This window comes from Spinacia oleracea, chromosome 4, assembly GCF_020520425.1.
Source record: "Spinacia oleracea cultivar Varoflay chromosome 4, BTI_SOV_V1, whole genome shotgun sequence".
Classification (NCBI taxonomy): Eukaryota; Viridiplantae; Streptophyta; class Magnoliopsida; order Caryophyllales; family Amaranthaceae; genus Spinacia; species Spinacia oleracea.
In genome coordinates, this window is record NC_079490.1 from 9,376,368 (window position 1) to 9,400,881 (window position 24,514).

The 24,514-nt window shown below is 35.6% G+C and overlaps 3 protein-coding genes across 4 annotated transcripts; 1 reads left to right on the forward strand and 2 right to left on the reverse strand.

Annotated features, from left to right (window-relative positions):
* The first annotated feature begins 2,489 nt into the window (after nucleotides 1-2,489).
* LOC110775577 (amino-acid permease BAT1 homolog) lies at nucleotides 2,490-8,002 on the forward strand. 2 transcript variants are annotated; one of them, XM_021980191.2, is made up of 8 exons: nucleotides 2,490-2,594; nucleotides 3,193-3,460; nucleotides 3,574-3,756; nucleotides 5,271-5,390; nucleotides 5,474-5,665; nucleotides 5,851-6,153; nucleotides 6,432-6,614; nucleotides 7,230-8,002. In XM_021980191.2, exons 2-8 carry the CDS (start codon nucleotides 3,380-3,382, stop codon nucleotides 7,719-7,721), a joined length of 1,554 nt encoding a protein of 517 aa, XP_021835883.1. In that variant the 5' UTR covers nucleotides 2,490-2,594; nucleotides 3,193-3,379; the 3' UTR covers nucleotides 7,722-8,002. The 2 variants fall into 2 exon arrangements, with proteins under 2 accessions (XP_021835883.1, XP_021835884.1); XM_021980192.2 differs by having other exon boundaries at nucleotides 2,491-2,563.
* A 286-nt stretch (nucleotides 8,003-8,288) lies between these two features.
* On the reverse strand, nucleotides 8,289-16,574 carry LOC110775576 (lipase-like PAD4). The gene is made up of 4 exons (XM_021980190.2): nucleotides 16,441-16,574; nucleotides 15,927-16,269; nucleotides 9,887-10,606; nucleotides 8,289-9,328 (listed from the first exon to the last, which is right to left on the reverse strand). Exons 1-4 carry the CDS (start codon nucleotides 16,458-16,460, stop codon nucleotides 8,507-8,509), a joined length of 1,905 nt encoding a protein of 634 aa, XP_021835882.2. The 5' UTR covers nucleotides 16,461-16,574; the 3' UTR covers nucleotides 8,289-8,506.
* A 1,690-nt stretch (nucleotides 16,575-18,264) lies between these two features.
* Nucleotides 18,265-23,257, reverse strand: LOC110775581 (factor of DNA methylation 3-like). The gene is made up of 8 exons (XM_021980196.2): nucleotides 23,141-23,257; nucleotides 21,916-22,003; nucleotides 21,183-21,352; nucleotides 20,484-20,570; nucleotides 20,122-20,373; nucleotides 19,452-19,658; nucleotides 18,589-18,812; nucleotides 18,265-18,477 (listed from the first exon to the last, which is right to left on the reverse strand). Exons 2-8 carry the CDS (start codon nucleotides 22,001-22,003, stop codon nucleotides 18,453-18,455), a joined length of 1,053 nt encoding a protein of 350 aa, XP_021835888.2. The 5' UTR covers nucleotides 23,141-23,257; the 3' UTR covers nucleotides 18,265-18,452.
* Nucleotides 23,258-24,514: the final 1,257 nt, after the last annotated feature.

Consider the following 24,514-nt stretch of genomic DNA (forward strand, 5'->3'; position numbering starts at 1 on the left):
AACAAATGATGTAGACGAGATTCGATCTCAGATCTTGGGTACTACCCCTCAAAACTTTATCAATTAAGCTAGTTGACATCCACACTATGGGTAGACAAAGTTTTATCCACTTTGTACTACTTAATGAGGATAAACACATGTTTGACTTTAATTGAGTACTACAGACGTAGTATATGTATACAAAATGTTTCAATTCAATACCACAAATGGAGTAGAGTACAGAGTATAACTCCATTACCACAATACAAGCGGCCACATGTTTTTTTTGGGTGCTAATAACCACAATACAAACGGCCACATGTTTTTTTTGGTGCTAATAAGCCAAAAGGGCGTTACGAGTTATGGATGGGAAAGGGGTAAGAATATGTAACTTGCGTATACAGATTTAACAGTCTTACCACTAGTTGAAGATCTCATTAGTTAGCTAGATGTTAAAAGTATTGATTGAAGTACGTATGAGTGTTTATAGAGAGAATTTATTATGCTTTATTCTTTTGCACTATTAACATTGGAATTAACTCACTTAAGAGTATCTCTTCACACACTAAAGTGCTTTTTAACTATATAAAGGACTGGTAGATCGATATAATAAAGGACCGTAACGAACAAGCTTTTGATTTTAATGGTCTACAAATTAAAGAGGTTAACTTTTAACAATATTTGCGATTGATGGAACTAATTATTGTCTAATTGACACTCTGGTCTTCCAAACACAAACCATTAAAACTTAAAAGTTTATGGAATAAATTCCAGAGTGAACATAGCCAATGACTTGTTTATTTTGAAGTGCGTTAATTTGCAATTCTTTACTTACAACTGGTTGTATCTAAAGATGGTCGGGCCGGGTCGAGCCCACGGGTCGTAGGCCTAACCAGACCAAGTCCACGCCATGCCACGTTGTTTCGTGTCGTGCCGGGTCGGGCCGAAAAGTTTAAAAAGGTGTCCAGGCCCGGCCCAAGCCCATGGGATTCGTGCCGTTACGGGTCGGCACGTCGTGCCTAAGGCTAATTTTACTAAATTTAGTGGGCTTTGGCGTGACGGGTCGAGTCTTGTCATGCTTTTTCCAAAAAATTAAGGCCCACGACCCACGACTTCGTGCCCGTGCCGGGCCGTGCTTTTTTCGTGCTCGTGCCGAGCCGGACTTTTTTCGTGTCGGGTCGGGCTTTGGGCCGGCCTGGCCCACAACCATCTTTAGTTGTACCTGCGTGACACAATTAAAAAGTTTTGTATCTATGTGTTTGTACTTCATGAGGGCGTGGGAAAAGCTAATTATGCTTTCTGAATCATCATAAGCTGAGTTGAAACAGCTACCCATCTCTTGTACGTAGGTTAGACTTCGCATTGTACGGTAAAGATTCTCGCATTAGTTTATTAGATTATACAGTGTGTATATCTTACTAACGTTTATATTTTACTCCCTCCGTTCCAAAATGTTTGTTACGTTTGGACTTTTGCACGTTTATTAACGTATAATAAAGATTCTTTTGGTTTTTTATTAAAAAAATAAACCAAGTAAAACCCCAATCCACTAATAATTACAACAACCAATAAGATTGTTTTATTTATCAAAATGAACCAATAATGGAAAAGCACAAAGATTGCTAACTTAACATACTTGGGAAATTGTAAAGAAATTTAATGAGTTGAAAAAATTGGACCAATTAAAATCAAAAGTTGGCACAAAAAATAATATTATAATAAGTTTATAAAAGGAAAGATTCCCCAATGTAACAAACATTTTGAAACAACCTAAAAGGAATACGTAACAAACATTTTGGAACGGAGGGAGTATCTTGTTAATATCAAGTGGGAAAGTCCACGTAGTGACGTAATGTAAATCCTTTAATCACTTCCTAGTTCCTAGTAATTAACTATCATACTTTTAATGTGGCGTAAGACTAACGATGACTGATAATAGCATAGCCGCATTGCATGACTAATTCTTGATCATCTGTTTACAACTAATTAACATAAACTACTTGGAACAAAATAAGCAAGTATCTTTGTGGTAGATTAATCATATGTTAGGACAATTGTTTATTGTTTACTACTTCCGTTTCAAAATATCTTTATACTTTTTGTTTAGTGTGTTTCGTAAAAATACATAGTAATATTAAATTCTTGGTATACTGCATACTCCATAAGTTCTTAATTACTCCGTATAATTTATTTAATTAATTTTTACTGAAAAAGGTTAGAAAGGAAAAATTGGAACTTAAGTTTTAACCATGTATGTAAACTTGTGGGTATTCAATTGCAAATGGTGATTGATCCAAAAGTTGTTAGGATTTCTTTTCAGATTTTAAGCAATAATATCATTTTATATTCTATAAAATAATTAGTCAAAGCACTCCCTTTCCTCTTCCAACTTGCAATTTTGTGCATATACTCTAATTGTCCAAATCCAACAATTTTTTGCGTAACCAATTGGACTGTTAAAATCGAGCCCTTATAAATAGCCAAGTAACAACTTTTCAAATTTGGAAAGTGCCAACAAGAGAAATAACATAAATCATTTCCCACGCTACCCTTATAGCTATGTTCCATGATGAGTGACAATATCGTGAGTTTATGACGTGTTGTGTTGTTTTAGGGTTAGTTGAATTCGTCAAATGATTTTGTGTGTAGTTATTTAAGTATAGTAACATACAAGTATCGGAGTATTTGTTTGTCCATGAGCAGATTGAGCGTTCTTGGAATTGAAAGTTATATGACTCGTATTTGAGGATAACAACGGCATGATCGTAGCATTATTTTGCTATTTTCATTGGCGGGTGTGATGTATTTATTGATATTGATTTACGTTAAACTTAGTAGAGTTTCACTTAATTTACCAGTTGGTTAGAGTTAAACTATCTATATTTTCAGTAATTAAGAGACTATACATTCATAATATAACTCTTTAAGAACTGCATGTAATCATTATATTACTCCGTACATTTCTTAAGTTAATATTTCCAGCTTTAATTTTTAAGTTAGAAATACCATTTAGGAACGTACGACAAAATCATGATTTATAATGTAGGAGTGCAACTTCTTGTATCTTAATAGTTGGAATTGCATATTTTGGCAAGATTGGAACAATGTTAAAATCAATCGTGGTAAAATTAGGTTAAAGAGAATAATATTTTCGAGTATTGTCTTAATAAATTTAAATAATGATTTGTCTTATTATTTTATGACTTTTTTAAGTCAAGGTGGGACCCTTCTCAAGAACATTAAATGACGCTAAGCAGGACTCAAATCATTTGCGGCAGTCAACCCTTCCCCTGAAAAAACTCTCTCTCCTCAACCGAACTACCAAAGAAACCCAGCTTCAAATTCATCTCCCAAAGCTGGGTTTCTAAATCTTTCTGCAAAATTCGCAAGTTCAGATTCAATGGAGAAACACCCAGAAATTGATTCAGGCGAAAAACGGCTCAATGAGCTTGGTTACAAGCAAGAACTCAGAAGAGAAATGGTTCATTTTTTAACCCAAGATTGAATCTTTAATTTCTTATGCATAGAACATTTTTGTTGAAATGCATTAATGAGAATTTTGCACTAATTTTTGTGTTTTTTTCGAAATTGCAGACTTTGTTCAAGACATTGGCAATATCATTTTCTACAATGTCACTCTTTACAGGGATAACTCCTTTATACGGGTCAAGTTTGCAGTATGCTGGGCCCGCTAGTCTTGTTTGGGGTTGGGTTGTTGTTTCTTTCTTTACTGGGTTTGTTGGAGTTGCTATGTCTGAGATTTGCTCCTCTTTTCCGGTTAGTCAAACTTCTTTTGTTGAACTCGCCTCTGTTTTTCTATCTGTTCTTGTAATTATTTCTTGTTCTTGAATTTGATTGCCTTTTCCAATTTTGAATTATGTTGTTTGCGAATAATGGATGTGAAACCGGAGTCCGACCCTTTATTTTACCTTAATTACTCATGTCGGATCCTCCATGATACTTTGAGACGGGTATGGGTAATGGGTGCTAGTAAGCTAAATTTCATTTTGGACTAAAAACATGGATAATTTTCATGAAATAGCTAAATCCAACACTTGGACAAGTATCCATGTCCAGCACTAGTACCCGAGTTTGAGTAGCATAGTATGTAACAATCTGTATACTTTTCATAAGCTGGGTTAGGAGTAAGAGCAAGACTATGTTGTTCTTGATACAATTTCAAAGATTTTTCTTAAACTTGGATTTGAAATACCTCAGATATTTTTCTAAAAATATTTCAGAAACGCGAATCAGTTGGAAAAATCATGCTAATAGCAGAACATCTTGGTGGGGTTAGCTAGTCCTGACTGAGGCAATGAGTAGAATACTAGAATCTTAAGTCGAATTGGGGAATCGAATTTGTCAGTCTGTACTAGGATCGTAGGACTTCTAGGAGTCAAACTTAGAGTTGAGCTTTTTGGTTCTAGATGAACAAAAGAATGAAATTACTGATAGCATGAGCTCCCTTCATTTCCCATTAACTCCTCATAGTTAGCTCTCCATACAATACTTTTTCCTACTTGTAGTTTATTATTAGCCTTCGACTTCGTTAATCATGCCTTTTGTGGAATTTGTGGCAAAATATGAAATTTCTGAAAATGGAAAAAAGGTGAGGTAATACGATGAACTAATAAGCAGCATTCTTCTACAATCATATTTAAGATTCTGCTGCTTCTTGATGTTGTGTTTCTGATCGAGGAATGTGGAAAAACTATGGCTTTGAATCTGTGATTGCTTGTGAGAGGAATGAAACAAAAGGAGTTGCTTATTGACATTCCTTAATTACATTTTTTATACATGGTATTTCCAATCATTTCACAACTTCAATTTCTCCTATAATGCAAATGCCTCCTCTTTAGTTTTGCACACCCAATACTAGCTTATGTCATTAAGTAAAAGACTCTATTCCAAGCTCCCGGTTAGAAGTGACTCTATTCGCTGTATCCCTCAGTGAATACCTGACTAGCTCCAAACAAGGAGATGCCTCACAAATACTTGTATTTTCCGTAAAAGTTTGAGTAGACTAGTTTTACATATGATGGTTAGAGTTAGAGACACAGAGTTCCCACGGAAAAATTTTCTTGGTAAGAGAAATATGCTTGCTATGGTTGTTATTAACATCAAAGTAAAATATATCATGGTCTTTTCTTGCCACTTTATCAGCATTCTCGAGTCTCTAATAGTTCAATCTTCCTCGAGCAAATCTGTATAAGCTAACAAACTGTATTAAGTTTCACGCGTTTTCCTTGAGTTTCGCAGGGCTAACATTCTCCTGATTTTCAATCAAACAGACTACAGGCTCCCTCTACTTTTGGGCAGCACATTTAGCAGGGGCAAAATGGGGCCCTTTTGCATCTTGGTGCTGTGCGTGGTTTGAGACTATAGGTTTAGTTGCTGGCATAGGTACTCAGGTAAGTAAATTACAACTAAACCCTTAAGAACTTCACTCATCAAAAGGATTGGTTCAAATTGTTTACATGCTTTGTTTTTGCAGGCTTATGCAGGAACAGAAGTTCTACAAAGCATCATTTTGCTGTGCACTGGGACAAACAAAGGTGGAGGATACTTCGCTCCAAAATGGTTGTTTTTATGCATTTATATAGGACTGACCCTCATATGGGCTGTGCTCAACACATTTGCCTTGGAAGTCATCGCTATCCTTGACATTATATCGATGTGGTGGCAGGTAAATCCCATAATTTCTCATTATCCACAAATCAGCACAATGATTCTAAAATCATAAACTTTTTAGGGTGGTTTGTGAATGGATTATCAAAATTCCTTAATAATCTAAAAATGTTTCAGATGAAAAGAAAAACTTCTGTAATTTTATGTTGAATATGAAGCCTTAACAATGTATTTTTCTTGTAGATGATTGGTGGCGCAGTTATTGTTATTATGCTTCCTCTGGTGGCTATGACTACAAAGCCAGCCTCATTTGTATTCTCTCATTTTGAGATGGCAAGCTCAACTGGGGTAACAAATCATGCATATGCAGTCATGTTATCTTTTCTTGTCAGTCAGTATTCACTGTACGGATATGATGCAGCTGCACATCTTACTGAAGAAACCAAAGGAGCTGATAAAAATGGACCCATTGCTATTCTTTCTAGTTTAGGGATCATTGCAGTTATTGGATGGGCATATATCCTGGCCCTCACCTTCAGCATTCAGGTATTTAGTAACTTGTTTTAGTTCACAATTACTAAGTTTAAGAAGTAAACTATTTCTGCATACTGAAATCCATTTAAATGTTTCTGAAAACCTTAAAATTCAATTAGACTTTACTACTTCAGTAGGATTGTAATATCTTAGTACTACTCTGTATTATATTTTGAGTTAGAAAGCAAGTTATATCTTAAAAATAGTCTGTGGCTGAAATTTTTATGATGTTATTAAAAATGTGGTGTCATTTCTGAAGTGTAATCTTGTATGTAACCTTAAACATTCAGGATTTGAGCTATCTATATGATCCGAGCAATGAGACTGCAGGAGCATTTGTGCCGGCTCAGATACTTTATGATGCATTTTATGGAAGATATCAGAATGGTACTGGAGCCATTATTTTGCTTATCGTCATTTGGGGATCTTTTTTCTTTGCCGGACTTTCTATCACTACAAGTGCAGCCAGAGTTGTAAGTAAAACAATCCCTACTTCAGACACATTCATAAAATCCTGAATTTTATAAGAAGACTTTTCTTTTTTCTGTTAGTATTCTTAGGCTCCGTTTGTTTTGGCATAAAACGTTTTCAGTGAAAAATGACACCACATTTCTGAAGTGTAATCTTATAAAACTCAATTTCAAAATAGATTTCCCTTGTTTGGTTCCTCACGAGAAAATTAATAGAAAATGGAAAATGGTAGAAAATGGATGAAGAATTGATGGGAAGAAGGAAGATGGTGATAAGGAGGAAAGATGGAAAAGTTGTTTCCTTTCCTTTCAAATGGAAAAGGTTTTTCCACCTTTGAGGGAGTTATGGAAAATCGTATTTCATCCCTTGTGAAACCAAACAACGTAAAATGATTGAAAATGGGAAAAATCGTTTTCCATGAAAACATTTTACACCCTACCAAACAGAGCCTTAGTCAAGTTATCTTTCAATACTACGAGATAGGCTGTGTCCCCCCCCCCCCCCCCCCCCCCCCCCCCCCTCTTCTTTTTTCATGCCCTCTTCACATTTTCCATCCATTTTCTTCAGAGTTTCACGAAGTACATTGTCTAAATGTTAATATTTTCTTGATGAATCAGGTATATGCATTATCTAGAGATGGAGGAGTCCCATTTTCTACCATTTGGAGAAAAGTGCACCCTAAACATAAAGTTCCATCTAATGCAGTGTGGCTATGTGCATCTCTCTGCATTCTTCTTGGGCTCCCCATACTCAAACTCGACGTTGTGTTCACAGCCATAACATCAATTTGCACAGTCGGGTGGGTTGGTGGCTATGCAGTTCCAATATTTGCAAGAATGGTTATGGCTGAGGAAAACTTCAAACCCGGCCCATTTTATCTTGGGAGAGCAAGTAGGCCCGTTTGCTTAATTGCATTTACATGGATTTGTTATACCTGCGCAGTCTTTCTTTTACCTACTTACTACCCTATCAAATGGGACACTTTCAATTATGCACCAGCTGCTTTGGGTATAGTTTTGGGTCTGATCATGCTTTGGTGGGTTGTAGATGCTAGGAGATGGTTTAAGGGACCTGTTAGAAACATTGATGGCCAACATGGCAAAGTTTGAATGTTTTTCTCTTCTTAGAAACAACGTGATTTTAATGATATACGTCTTAACATTTCTGATCAGGCAACAGCAAGATTCATGCTTGATAGTTTCTGTATATTTTTGTTAGAGTATAAAAAGAGTATAGAGTTACAGAGTATGAGTGTATGACATGTTGGGTATGAGTTGATATTGATTTCTTCATGTAACAAAATTAATATCATGCAATGCATTTGTTATTGTGAAACTACTGTAACATTTATGTGTCCCTTCCAATTTTTTATCGTATAAACATTCGGCAAGACTTAGAGCAAGATTAGCGCTAGTTCTGAGAATGTGAATACTTCTGAGTTCTGATAATATGTTCTGCAAGTATGTAACAATTTGGTCTAAAACTTCAGATTACAGTTGAATGGAGATTGATTTAAAAGAATTATGTGTCTGTTTCCTTCCAATTTTTTATCATATAAACATTTGGCCAGACTTAGAGCAAGATTAGCCCTAATTCTGAGAATCTGAATACTTCTGAGTTCTGATTATATGTTCTGCAGTATGTAACAATTTGGACTAAAACTTAAGAGTACAAAGTAAAAATAGGGATTGCTTTTGCTTTCTATATAGTTGTGTATACATCAGACTAATAGTGAAACTGATCATGGTTCAGGCCGGCCCCGGGCCAGACTAGAAAAAGTCTGTCAGGCCGTGCAGCCTAGGACCAAAATGGTCAGAAAAATGGCCACTCAGACTAGGCCACAGACCAGAAAATGGTCTGAAATGAGCTGAAATCTGAACCAGACCATATTTGTTCAGCTCTGCCTAGGAACCATTTCAACATCTACAAAATTTTGCAACTGAGGAAGTTGCATCATCTGTAATCTCAATTCACTAACCTCCTCTACCAACATGTTGTAACTCGAATTCTTTACCAGAACATCTGACGAAACCTCCATGCTATCTATCAACTTTCTTGCATATCGCTCAAATTCATCAATACCCTGCCATAACTGAACCACATTGCTCGAATTCCTCTCTCTTCTAACCTTCTCAACCAACTCCTTAGCTTCTTCCACGTGTCCCCAAAAACACGAATCTTGTGTTAAACTCGCGTACTTGCTCCTCTTACTCTCTTCTTCAACAACAACAACATTATCCCTCTCCCTTTCCTTCCACCATTTATCAAAAACCTCGTGCCTTCTCTCTCGCCCATTTCTTATATAATCTCCTTTCTTTAAATGCTCACCACTTCTGTAATACTCTGCAATATCTAAAGGCTCAACTAAAAGCTGATAAAAGTGAGCAGCATTCACCCACTTTCGCCGTTTGTGGAAATCATGAGGAAGTTCATTGTTATCAATCTTACTGATTACATTATCCCAAAAACTTGCTAGTTTGATTCTGAATAAATTGACTTGATTGTCTCTTTTCGATGCTTGTCTTCGTTTGAAAGAGTCGTAGTATCCCATTTGATTGTCTGATTCATCACAGGATGTTTTATACCACTCTATCTGTGCTCTGTGTGGGGTTATTTTGGCTAGAGCTATAGCTAGTCTTGCACTGCAGAGATTAGGAGTTAAACCTACTTGTTTTGCCATTTTTAAGCTTTCTTTAGCTTGTCTAGAAATTGATTCCTGCAAAACATGACCAAGAAATGTAAGCCAAAAGAAATTCATGGTGACTTTTCTTTGGATAAATTGTTTTTTACCACCTACAAAAATCCAAAATTTGTTTTTCACCACCTAAAAACTAAAACTTGTATTTTACCACCTAGAAAAGTGTAAAACTTGTTTTTTTTACCATTTGAAAACGGAAAAGAAAAAAAGATAGAAACCGTTTTGTGAAGGCCCATTAATTCAATTTCCCTCTAATTTTGTACACTCCCTTTGCGATTTTCTTTAACCCCTTCACTCTCATCTCTTTATTGCCATTGAATTTGGTCAATTTAATGAATTAGTGAGAGGAAAAATTATGTGAATTCATAGAAGAGAAGGAAGCAGAGGAAGAAAAATGGAGTTAAATACATGAAATCATAAGATAAAATATCATAAATATTACCGTTATTGTGCCCCCACCTAACGATTTTCATCTATTTTCCATTTTCAGGTGGTAAAAAACAATTTTTCGATTTTTCTAGATAAAAAATAAATTTTCAACTTTTTTTTTTGGCATTTTAGAAAATAATCAAGTACCTGACTTGCTAATCCTGATGATTCCACTGCTAATTTCAACCCTGCATCATAACTCGACATAGGAACATCTCCTTGCAGAAACCCTTTCCTCATCAGAAACTGAAAAGACATTCTCTCAACACAGCTACCATACTTCAAATGATCCTCAAAACACGACCCTGAGTTCCCTGTAACAAGCATCAAATACAGCAACTTAACAACAGCAACCGTGTTATCAACACAAACACCACCTTCTTCTGAGCAGAACAAATAATTCCCAAACGGCCAGTACAACAACCCTGCAACAGTCTCCACATTTTCTGCTGATTCTTTTGCAACTGCCTCTGTATAAGTCAGTACAAACTGAAATAACTGATCCTTCATTTCATCAGTTACAGTCATCGGTGTATGTTGAGAATATAGTGATGACTGAATATACTGAAGTAAGCAATGGAGTTGGGTGTTAATGGGGAATAAAGGTGCAAAGAGAAGTCGAGGGATTATATCGTGTTTAAGTACAATATGGCAGAAGTTTCCTGTCCATCTTTGTCGAAGGAGTGATTTCGAGAGGGATTTGTTGGCTAGGAGAGGTGATCCAAATGTGATGCAGAGGATTTGTGGTGGTGAAGGGATGGTTTGGATGTAGGAGAGTAGCCATAATGTTGTTAGTGAGGCTATTGCTCCTCCTATGGAATGTCCTGTGATTATTATTGACTTGCTTTCCTCTAGTAATGTTTTCATCTGCATGAAAACAAAACTATGTTATGAATTGTTTTTCCAACACACTCATTAGAAAATCGAAATTGAATGACTGACTCATGTGTTCGGGGGTCTATCTATCCGTCACTAAATAATAGGTCACATTTCTCTTTTGAGCAGTCCTAAATCTTGATATCAAAAGAGTGAGTGAATAAGGATGTTAATGGGGCCAGGCAGATGCAGATCTAGATCCTTTTGACTCCATCCCATGCCCACCTTAAATTTTCATACACATCCCCGCCCCAACCCAACGGGTACAACACTAAATTATCCCCGCCCCACCACCCACTTGGGTACCCATACGGCATACCAGCCTAATACCCACTTTACCCGCCCAAGATCCACATGGTATTACCAAGTTATAATTTTAATACTATAAAAATAACCACGAAAAGGAGTACAATAAAATGTATCTAATGTTTTCTTGCCGATTTACTTATATTATTTTTACAAGGGTGTTAAGTAAAATATTTTATATGGAGTATATTCATAACTAAAACGAGGTGGGTGGGACGTGGTGGGTATGGACGATACCCCTTAAAATTCATATTGGCCCCACCACTTATGGCGGGTTCAATTTTTGTCACATCTTTGCCCCATCACGCACCAACATTAGTCATTTAATCCATCTCCACCTAATAGGGAGCTTTGGACGGATGCGAGGCGGATCTCCTACTTATCCTGCACTGCTGACATTCCCAGTAATGAAGGATGGTTGTGGCATTTTAACTCGATCTTTAAAACGACTATGATAAAATGTGTGAACGAAGTGTGATAAAGTATATCATAAGTACCAATTACTCATGATTAAGTTGAACTAAGAGATCATTAAGTGGGGAAAATCACGGTTGACTTATGCATCATTATTGCATAAATGCATATGTATTATTCAACCTTAAGTGCTTAACTGCATAATTACATAGGATAATATGCTCTAATTGATAACATTTTCAACCTTAATGAATGAAGTGTCAACATCCCATCCCTACCGAGGCGGCGAGACACCGAATGTTGTTAATTGATATATTCTTGAGGCGGTGGTATTCAAGACCTGAATGAAGAGGATCAAAACCACTTTACACCACTAGCCATTGTGGTTTTCTATAGCCAAAAAACAAACAACTCCACATAATTCCACCAACTACTGTTTCACGAAAATCCAAATTGTACATTACTTATAACCTTGTTCCTACTAATTCGAGAATATAAGTGAAGTTAAGCTAACAAGAAATATGCAAAAACTGATAGATGATGGACTTATGTGTAAAGACCATTTTTTTACCAAATAGTAGTTGTATTTTTTTTTAATCAAATGGTTATATGTGATTAAATAGTTATGTTCAATTAACTATGATCAATATAGTTGTTTAACTCCCTTTTTTTCTCTCTAGGGTTTACAAATTTCAAAGGGTTTTTAGGTCGGAAATAGCCAAATTTCTTCGGAAATTTGGCTATTTCCGCCCCTTTTGGTTAATTATTCATGTGTTTGTCTTCAGATTCAATAAAATTACATTGTTTGAGTGTAGTAAGTCCCCCTATGGTGGGATTAGTGAGTGTAGTAAGTTCCCCTATGGTGGGATTAGTTGAGTATTTGGGTTTAAGTATTTGTATAGTTTTGGTGGAGTATCATCGTGAATTCGGTTCGTTGATAAAGAATTATACGAGATTGAACCAGTTATCAAAATTTCAAATTGACATAGATGAATCGAATGGAAACCGTCCTCGCGACTACAACAAATCGTTAGACCGACTCTCCGAAAAGGCTGTATGTTCCAGCGATATATGCGAGAGATGTCCCACAGTGCAAGATCTTCCCAACGATGGTAGTTTTGATGAAGGAATACCTCTTTTTGATTCAATTTGTTATGTATTTGTTAAATTCGATTTCTGTTGTAGATATCGTATGACTTTTTATTAATGAATTGTTTTTACATTCAAAAAAAAAAAAAAAACTATGATCAATCAAATAGTTACACTTTATCATTAAATAATTATATTTTTAATTATAACATCAGTGATCTTATGCATGTGGTAGTCTCAAAAGAAATAACACAATAGTTTATCCTATTACCAAAATCAAACATCTTGACTCATATCAAAATTCAAGCTTTGCAACTTTGACTAAAGACTCAACTTATGTCTTGTACCATACTTTGTATTTTGAAGTCCACCAAAGAGTTTATTGACCAAAGACCACTAATCCACTATCTTATTTGATATGACATTATAAACAAGACCCTTTGAATTTTGCACACAAACTTAGATTTTTCCATTCTAGTTATGTCATTTTCAATTTCGAAATTAGCTAAATGTTTACGTAATTTTACAAAGTAATGTCATTTTCCTAGATTAATTAGAATCAAACACAATCGTAATGTATCTTAAAGACAAACTAGTAATCCATAATAGGAGCATAATTAACAGGATATTCTAACATTTTTGGAAACATTACGTTTGTTGGAAAGTGATTTTTCGATGTATGTCATTGTCTTCCCAACTTTTTTCTTTCTTTCCAAGTGTGATGTCTTGGAAAAGTTAATGATGCTTGTTTGAAACCAACTATCATGTACTATGTAGTTCCATCATAATTTAACAAAGAATGTGAATAGATTCATTCTTAATGTTAGGGGGAACAATAATCTTGAGTATATGGTTTATTGTTTCAAAAAATGTACTGATAGTTACTCTACTTGGTTAATCAAGTGGTTATGGAATCGAGCATCGATCCCCCGCCCCGACAAACAAAATCGAGCTTAGTTACCTACCCTGTATGTTACTTTGACACTCTATTTGATAAAGGGTATTTGGTATTGGATCCTCCGATCCTCCAACACGACATGACACCCAAATATATAGTGGTCGTGTATGAAATTGATTACATCTAGAGTGCCAGAGGAGGAGTGTCGCATCATCCAATTCTTTGTTAGACACGACACCCAAATAAAAGGCTGAGCAACGTAACGCTACTAGGTTCCCTACTCAAATGCATAGGAAAGTACTTGATGTTTGATACTACAATCGTTGCTCATTTTGGTTTCTTTTTTCGAATTATTTGTGACTATTGTTTTCATTAGAAGAATTATGTTAACTGTGTTTTGAATCATCTCATAAAAAGTCCTAGTCCGTAATCATAAGACAAGATAGTGTGAAAGTATTCACAAACCAAGAATCAAAACGTCACCTATCAAGTAACAGTAGTATGCTTTAGTTTTAGGGTTTTTTGAGATTTTGGGTTGTTTTTTCAAAAAAATCTAAAAAAAATAATAAATCATTTAACCACTAAACCCAACGGGTCATACCGGACCCGACCCGTTTTGGACCCGAAAATTCCGGGTTGCTCGGGTTCGGATAAAAACGGGTTTCGGGTTGGAAAATCTTGTTCAAGACCCGCTTTTTTCGGGTCGGGTTCGGGTCGGTTTTCGGGTCGGGTCGATTTTTGACAGGTCTAATCAAAAGTATCCAACCAATCAAGATATTAGAGAAAATTATACTACATTCGACGTATGAAGTATATGTTTACTTGAGTAATCCTATTGTTGAACTATTAGTATGATAAAAATTTGAGGACGCACGCGAAAGTTTTGATGGACCTCAATTGTATAACAAATTTGCATTTTCATCATTGATTATATCGATAAGAATTTTACAACAATATTTGCGAGAGCTCATGTCTCTTACTTATCTCTTTGGTATAACTCTTGTTTCTACCCCTCACCCATGTTTTTTGTGGGAGCTCTCTTGATTTGCTCACCCTAAACTTATGCACATACAAACTATTTATAGTTGTTGTATTATGGTTTCTATATTTTTCTACTCCCCTCATCATCTAGATTTTTCTTAGGATAATTCTAGACATTTTAGTTACTAGATTTTTATAGTCTAGCTCCTAGATATTTCCTAAGATTATTCTAGATTATAATTTACAATTATATTTCTAGATTTTTCTACACAATACATTTCACTATTATATTTTTTACAAGTGTATTATCTAGATTTTTCTAGATTAATATTTTAACATAGTACTTGTTAAAACCCTATTTGAATTCATCACAAAAAACATTCTTGATTACCACGTACTCCCTCCGTCCCGGAATACTTGACCTGTTTTCCTTATCGGGTCGTCCCTTAATACTTGACCTGTTTCTAGAAATGGAAATATTCTAACAATATTATATTATTTCTTACCCCACCCCTATTAACCCACCTACCCCCTACTCCATACAAAAAATAATTAAAAATTCAACCCCTACTCTCCCCCAACCCCACCCCTTTACACATTTCCCACTAACTACATTAAAATAATACTCCACTATCAACTACTACCTATTAAATTAAATAAGTCAATTCAAATCCCTTAAACTCTGTGCCAGTCAAACCGGGTCGAGTATTCCGGGACGGAGGGAGTATGTGTTTATGTCTAAATCAAATTTTAAGACATGCATTACTACCTGTACATGTATGCCGTGGCGGAGCCCCTATTTTAAAGTTGGGGTGTTGTCTATTACTAAAACTTTAGGCTCCGTTTGGTAGGGCGTAAAACGTTTTCATTGTAAAATGATTTTCCATGGAAAACATTTTTCAAGGAAAAACACAATTTCAAACTAGTTTTCCTTTGTTTGGTAACTTAAAGGAAAATGGGAGAAGATGGTGAAGATTGAGGGGAAGAAAGGAGAGGGAGGTAAGGAGGAAAGAAGGAAAAGTGGTTTTGGAAAATCGTTTTCCATGAAAACGTTTTACGCCCTACCAAACGGAGCCTTAGTATAATACGAAGGAAAACTGACCAGAACAACAAATTTCTATAACACAAATTCTTATTTATATATTGTACACCGGAGTAAAAGTTGACTCAAAATACTTAAAAGTTACATTTATATATGTAAAAGTTATCTATTTTTTAATGATAAATTTTTTCATTTGAATAAAAATTATTTCTTCAAAATCACTAATAATGTATAAATTAATCATTTAACCTTTAAAATATTTATCTATTAACTTTTTAATTTTATGATATAAAAGTTACAGAAAAATAGGTTAAAGTTACAAAAAAAAAAAAAAAACTGCATAAAAGTTATCTTGGTGTACAATAAATTTATTATACACCTTGTGCGCGCAAGACCTTTTGTTTCTATAATTTTTCTTTTTATTTGGATATCAGTGAGCCACCCATGATCCAATGTGGCTTCCCAACTGCATGCACGTCGTCAAATGAACTAACTTCAAATCTTTTACAAAATTATTTGCTACTACCTCAATGCGAACAATCCATAATCTAAGAGAATAGAAGCAATATAAGAAAACAAACCTGAGCTTGGAAACTAGGACAACCATACATGCCCAAGAACAACTGCAAAAGTCCAACATGAACCATAACAGGCTCCTCACTATCATCCACGTGGCGACCGAGCCCGGAAAAAAGTCCATTCCCCTCACCTTCTTGTAAGGCAACCATGTCCTTCACGTATGAACCCGACCCGAACACAAGATCATGCATACCCGAGAAGGCGACAACCCCGGTCGGCCCGTTTTGTTGGATAACAAAGGCTGACTCTGAAGCAGACGAGTTTGCAAGGTTGCATAATCTCCATGAGTCAAGTAATAGATTTGTTGATGCCAAGAAGTTTGCTGCCATTTCACTCGTCTCAAATCTATTGTAAAAACAACAAAATAATGTAAGAGAAAATAAAGAAAATAATTAAAAGTCAAGTAGAAATTTGGAAAAGAAAGAAGAAAAACAGAGGAAAACAGGGGAAAACAGAGGAAAACAGAGGAAAACAGGGGGAGTTCTAAAATGTTAGTGTGTTTTATGATGAACTTACAATGAACCTTCGGCTTCCATTTTCTCTTTTATTTTTCTCTTTCGAAGAAATGAGGTTATAAAAGATGAAGTGGGGGGAATATTGACAAAATTTTCAACTTTTTGTTGTTGTTTTGGTACTATGGTTAAAATGAGTGGAAAATTATGTTGAGGGTGATATTTTGATGGGGGTCAAAGGTTGTCAATGTCAAATATTTTTTGAGTGTTATTATGATAATGTTATTTATTTTTTATATCTTTTTATAATATGATACATTATACATGAATAAATCTATCAATATGGTAATGATGAAGTGTGAAAATTTTTAGATGATAATGATACTTTAGGATGTTTTTATATTTTTATTTTGTTGCGTGTTTTATCAAACCGTCTGACACTTATTTAATTGTCAAAATTATTAATGGTAGTTTTATGTACTTTCACTCCAAATGTAATAACACACTCAATTCAAATCAAAATATTAAAGCCTTGTTCGCTAACGTTTTTTGTTTCTTGTTTTCTTTTTTTTAAGAAAACTCGAAAACCACACAAATTTTGTTGTCAGTTTTCAAGTTAACATGACTATCAGAAATATGAATAATTTCAAATTCACAAACCAAAAACTGAAAATCGATAATAACATCAAACGAGTTTAGAAAATGATTCAAGTGTACGGATATGGTTATTAGTGTTATTACTAGTCGGGGTAGGGTGGCTATAGGGCCTTGAAAAAGAAAGAAAGAGTCCAAAATTAAGGTCCAAAGCGTGTGAAATTTGGAGTGGTGAAGTGAGAAAGGGGCAATGATTTAGGTATCAATGAGACAATGAGTTTACACTTGAGCAATGGTGTTGTGGACTTGCAGTGGAAGTTCTAGAGTGTTGACAACTCCAACTAAAGTGGGCCCTCTTCCAAAAGAAATACTTTGAATTTGAATTCAATCCTCCAAGTATTGTCAATTACTAGTTAGCTATGGTGAATGAGAAATGACTGAATGGTCTAACACTCTTAACGTAAACGCGGTTCAAACGTCTTGTAAGGAATAATCGCAATGTAGTTGAGTTCGTCCCTTCGTCTCAAATTAGGTCTAGGATTTGATCCGTATGGGACCCAGGTCGAGTACGACACTTCACCTTTAATGATGTTACATACTCCACTTTCCAGGCCGGGTTTACGTAAAGATGGCCGTGGGCCGGGCCATGCTTCGGGTCGAGCCCTCGGGCCGGGCCACACCAGGCCCACATTGTTTCGTGCCGTGCTGAATAGTTTAAAAGGCCCAGGCCCGGCCCAAGCCCATGGGCTTTCGTGTCGTGCCGTGTCGGGTCGTCGTGACTAAGGCTACTTTTACTATCGTGCTTTGTCGTGCTTTTCCCGAAAAATCATGGCCCACACGACTTTGTGCCCGGGCCGGGTCGTGCTTCTTCGGGTCGGGCTTCGGAATCCGGCCGGGTCTTTTCATGTTCAAGAAAGAGCAAATAACAAGACAAAGACTCACCTCTGCAACTTTGAGAGGCTGCTACAAAAGGAAGCAGTAGCATCATTGTCACACGCCAGCAGTACGAGAGCAGCCGAGGTAGGGAGGCCCTGCATGGGCTCACTTTGCCCGTATTTGGCCCATGGGATACCGGGCCGGACTGCTAAGGAGGCAGCTGGAATCTTGTTTCGCAGCAGTTGCTATTGAATCAGTAGCCTGAGTGCTTCACCCACCCCCCAACCACTTGGGACTGTTGGGAGCGCGGTGGAGAGAGTACCATGAGTAGTGAGATTGGGTGGGCTTACCGGACCCTCTCAACAAGAATAATCACGGAGATGGTAAAAAACAATTAATCCGGGAAAAAAACTGCTGATTTTCCACACATGAGCAAACATATGTTAAAGTATATACATAATTTCGAGTGTGATCAATGAACAAAAACATGACTATTGATAGATTGATCAATACACTTACAAAATTTGTCATGATCAGTAACTTTCTTGGCCTCTTGGGTCGTCTCATACCTTGTGATCGGTGTTCTTCTCCAAAATATTTTGAGATTCATGAAGACGTGCACTCCAATAGGCTACGGCACAGCACAAGACCTATAAGAGCTAACATAACCTACATGTCCTTGCAGTAGTTTCTACATATGTACAGCAAAATTGAAGCAAAGGCAAACCTTCAACTCACAGACCTTCTTCTTCGTTTGAGGTTCCTCCATTTCTGCAATAAAACTTCGGCCCCTTCTGTCAATGAAGCCTTCCTATTTAACTCGTAGTTCCACAGTTCTTTAACGGGGAGCCTTTTTTTGGGATTATACTCGTTAAGTTCCTTCATTGCACTTGCCACAGCTGTATACACGTCCTCGCCCCACTCATTTTTTAGATTTTTCAGCCTTTCGTCCTCCATATCTATATCCTTCATTTCAGCAAGAAGATCGAGGGAATAAATTACATTAGTCCCATAGACAAGGGTAGAACTTATCAATATACGTCACAAAAACTGAGTACGAAACCATACCAGCAAGGTAGCACACTAGCACCTATTAAGTTAACTTCCCACCAGTACTACAACAAAAATTTATTACCTCAGTTTCTAAATAGTTGCACCATATTGACTTTTGACACAATTCACTTATCTTACTTTGATCATAATTTTCTACTAATAAATAAAAACCAATATTATTATGTAAATTGTTATTTGCTTTCTCTTAATGTATATTTTAAACATGTCAACTTTTTGGAATTTTTAAAAATACATAACTACAAGTATTGATAGTCAAAGTTACGTGTTGGCAAACGTAAAAGTCAAAGTAGTGCAACTATTATGGAACAGAGGAAGTATATATAAAAAAAAAGAGCAAATTGTATTGTGAAGCTCGAATGACTAAACATTTCCAATAGGTATGCTAAAACGTTTGAGAGCGGATATAAGCTATGTTAGCCCATCAAATGTTCCATTTTTGTCCATATCTTTGCCAAGTTCAATTTAATACTACAAAGATCATCTTAAGGTAAAATAATGCTGAAAGAATGGGGGATGAAGTCAATTAGGTACCTTATATACTCCGCCAGCAAGAATGGTCTTAAAAGGATGCCAATCAGGATCTTTAAGATTTGCTTCCCACAATGAGCATAATTCTACCGCTTTCACTTCTGCTATTTCTATGGGATACTTTCGCTTGCAAGCTTCTACGAAAGACATAGAATCTAGCTGCCCCAGAATCTTGGTGCCAATTGTAGGACTTGAAAAGTCTTTCAACCCCTGAAACTCAAGCATTCATTTCCTTAAGTTTTCAGTGTTTAGCATAAGATTAGTATTCCAAACATAATCACACAGCAAAATTTAAGATGCATCATTAGCAGAAAGCACTGAAGAGTAGACTCCCTCCAACTTGAAGTACGAAGCCATGAAGAAGATCAACATAGCTACTATAACTAAAGATGGATGTGGGCCAGGTCGGGCTTCAGGGCATGCCCACGGGCCCTTGTGCCGGGCCGGGGAGGCGTGCCTAAGCGTGATTTTCCTAAATTTAGCGTGTTTTGCCGTGCCTTGTCGTGTTTTTTCCAAAAAAATGCAGCCTAATCATGGCCCACGACTTCGTGCTCGTGTCGAGTTAGGCCTCAGGCCGGGACGGCCCACAACCATCTTTAAATTATCTATAACTAGTTGAAAAGTCAATGCGGGAACAAATAAGCTAACCATAGTATAGAATTCAATAACCTACATCCATCAATGCTTCACGAGCTTCATGCAGCTCACCCTTGACCCTTTGCTCATTCACGATTAGAGCTGTTGCAAGGGTTTCTAATCCCTCCACCTCTTCTTCCTTCTCGTGAAATTCTTCTCTTTTCCCTTGCAATTTCTCACAACCAGCTTCGATGCTTTTCAATGTCTCGAGTATTAGATCGAGTCCTTGTTTGGCCTCCAACTGGTTTTGGAGGTCCAGTATTCTCTTGTGAAGATCATCCAGCTCTATCTGTCTTGGAATGTTAACAATACCACCATATCAGATATTAAAAAGTTACTGAAATCTTCTAAGTAACTACTATTATAATCACCAATCATTCAAAACTATTGCTCTATGACCTTCTGTGTTTCTGCCAGCTTCATCAAGGTCTCATCGTCCTCCTGTTGCACTATTTGGGGAACTTCTGAGCTCCCGTCTGTGGATTTCTGGAGAATGATAGACTAAACCATTGTCAACTACCACAGTTTCAAACAAAACTATAATAGAAACCATCTCATAATGCATAATGTAAGAATCTAAACAATGAATGCGCAAGAAAAGTAAGACAGAAAATACAAGTAGTCTAAAAGCATCCATTTTTCTTAAATTCGTATACCACATTTCCACCTATGACCTAATGTAAAACTTTAGCTTGTCATGAATGGTTAGAGCATTCTATTGGTGAAAGTACTTCCAACTCTTAAGTAGTTTAACATGTATGTTCACATGTTTTATCCGGAGTTGATATTCTAATGAGACGGAGGGAGTAAGCATCAACGAAAGGAGTAGGGGTACTTTACGGGGTAGAATTATAAGTAAGTTGTTACTAGCTTGAAGAAGAAGATAAACAGAACAAATGAGAGAAAAGTTATGTTGAACATTGATGAGAGTTTAGAGTAGCTTATAGATTGCAAATTGATAAAGAATCAAGCCTCTTGAAAACTTGAATATCATTTATGTTTGCTTTAATTTCCAGTTTACTACTAATCAATCAAACTTCTTCACTTAAATTCTTCCATTAATGATGTCTAAGCTAAAGTTAATTCTTAGCATAATACCTTTCCGTTTACAGCTGAAACCTTTTCTCTTACACTTGCACATTCAGCTATAAGCTTCTTTGAATCTTGTCGGAATCTCTCAAGATCTTGTTCCCCAGAATCGAGCAGCGACTGATACCTTCCACAGTTCTGAATTATCTTTTCAGCATTTAATAGTATGCTTCTGTTCTCTGACATAAATCAACACCCACGGAATATGATCAGTCTTTCAAGATACCAAATATTACAGGAGAAGCAAATTGGAAAAAGATGAACCAATTCAACACTCACACTGCAGGGCAATATTACAGTTTAGTAGCTTCTGTTGTATGTATAATTTCTATCAAAGAAAGCTTCCAACAAACATTAACTTTACATTTTATACCGATAATCCAAATATTTCTTTCTTAGGAGTAAATTTTAGCAGTCCTTTGCTGAATCAGTGAGATAATTTATATTTGAAAGAACCACCTAACACTCTAACAGAATGCATTTTCAAAACCAGTTCCCTAATTCCCGGATTATCTGATTACTTTCAGCATAACCTAGAATGACAGGCAGTACATCCTGATAAACTAGTCAACAAATGTATCAGTTTAGCATGTACTAAACACAAACATCGGTTCATTTTCCACACAACAAGAAGACTAACTTTCCCTTCACCTCATAGATAAGAAAACAAATCATTAACGGAAAGTTGTTTTCATTCCAACATAAAACAAAAGCACTTGAAGTTTTTCTTTCAAAACAGTACCTGCTTGTACTTTGAGAATTTGGGCTGAAGCAACATTCTGGTTTTCATTTCTCCAACTTCTTCGGTCACCAACTTTCTCATGAGTCATCTGATTTACAATGCGAAGATTAACTTCAGAATCAGAAACTGAGAAAAGGAATCATGAACCCCAATGTAGCAACCAGGACACCATAAGTTCACATCAAGTTGCAACTCTTTCAAGTAATATATGGCATTACATACCAAATTTGTTTACTCCTTTACGACAACAAGTCAACAAAACAACAACAAACCAATTAATCAAATGGATCATATAAGAACAAATTTGATGAATAACCACTTTCAATCTCCAACTTTACTACTAAAAACAGATAGTATTGTGACTGTCATCAAATACACAGAATCTTACCCTGAACCCTTTCTTTTAACAATCCCATATGAACATACAATACAACTAAATGTTACATTCGTTTGGAGTCGCAAATCTTATCTAAGAAAGAAAAGAAATCAAAAAAATCCACCCCTAATTTTTTTAGTTTTTAGCTAGCTTAAAAGGTCTACCATTTCTTCACTCGACTTATAAAAACAATTAACACGGAGCAATAAAATCGAAAAATATACATTGTTGTACCAACATGAGCAACACAAATTCATAATGTAACTAATTTGCAATGTCATTGCACCTACTATAATTAAATTCAAAATTTCAAACCCATTATCCTTTTCCACTTTCCCCAAAGGAATTTGAGTTCACCAAGAAAGGATCAATGACCCCTTATAATGTAATTACTCTAATTAGTGTATATCCTTATTCCTTAACCCTCCATTTGTTCTGATTTACTCTTATACTAATAACTAACAACTTCATTCTTCAACCTTTAACTTCCTTCCTTCATCTGACTAATCCGAACTTATTTTTTTAGTTGTAAATTCAAAAAATGATCCTATATCAGCAACAAAGGGTAATTCAAAGTTCATGTAATTACTATTTTAGCATTTGCTAACCTAAATATAACCCTTTTAACAAAACCTAATTTTCAGAATCAACTGGAGAAAAATTAACATGCTTCTTAGGATTCGAAATCAATTAGAGAAATTGTTTACGTTTCGATAACATTCCTCCTTCTAATCACATTCTACCACAAAAATTTAACTAAAAATGGTTTTTTGAATTGAAAAATGGAGGGATTTTTAAGTTGTGAAAATTTGAATAATGTACAGGGAAGAAATTAGAGAATGTACTTACAATTGAGGACTGGAATTCTATGGTCGGAACAACGGTTTCTTGAATTCTATAGACTGGAGTTCGAGTTTTGACAGGGAGGTTTCCGCTTAAAAGTAAGGTGCAAAAGAGCCGAGCCGAGTCGAGTTTTATCCTGTTCATGTTCATTTAACTTATGCGAGCTCGAGCCCAAGCCCAAGCCCGAGCCGAGTTCTAAATCCAGGAAATGTAAACTCGCTCCATCACCAAGGTGGGTACATGTTATCCTTATACCGGTTCACCAACACCAAATTTATATTTATTAGTCAATATTAGTCAATCATTCACGTTTATCTTCGTCGTCAGCCTTATCTAAAATCCAAACTCGCCCATCATCAAGTGTGATGCACAGTCTACATATCAAAATGTTAATTTTACACGAAATTTTATACGAAGTATATATATGTTATAGAGTAAATGATAATGTAATATTTTATATTAACATATAAAAAATATTTTTGTTGTTGCAAACATAATAAGGAAACTTAATCATCTTGAATTTATGATATTATAAATAGTTGATTACGATATATTAGTCAAAAGTAATCAACATACCCTTAATACTTCAATAATACTCTATGTGAGGGAATAAATGATTACTCCCTCCGTCCCAGATTAGTTGTTACACTTTCCTTTTTCGTCTGTCCCAGATTAGTTGTTACACTTCTAAATTAGGAATGACCTCACAATTATTATATTGTCTCTCTCTTCCCACTAATTTTTTTTGTCCTCACACCCTCTCTCAATCAATGAAAAAAAACACTCCACTTACTCCTATCACATCTACTTTTTCAATAAAATAACAATTGATAACCAAACAACCACTTATCACCTAAAACTTTGTGCAAAGGTAAGTGTAACAACTAATTTGGGACGGAGGGAGTATTTTTTATTCGTTAAAAATATTACGATAATGAGAACGTGAAAAAAAATTGAATAAAAATATAAAGTATGCTAGAGCCCGTCAGAAAAAAGTATAGGGCCAAGGGCCTCATTTTGTTATTTAACATGGAGCCTAAAATATGTTTGAGACAATCTTATTAAATATGTTAAATCAAGAGTTAACGTTTATATACATATCCGTTTTTATTGTATGAAACAAAAATTTAAACAATTGATAGTAATTATAGTAATTGATTTGATAGTACAAGTTCAAATATTATAATATTTTCTATATGGAGTATTGGTTATCAAAAATTGCATCCAGTGGATTATAATGTTAACATATTACCCACCAAATGATCAAAAAAAAGAAACAAATAATATAAAAATTAAACGAAAAAATTATTGAAATTGTTTCTCAAATTTCATATTAGATGATTGAATTAGTATGTAAGTTCAAGATTTATAAATCATACA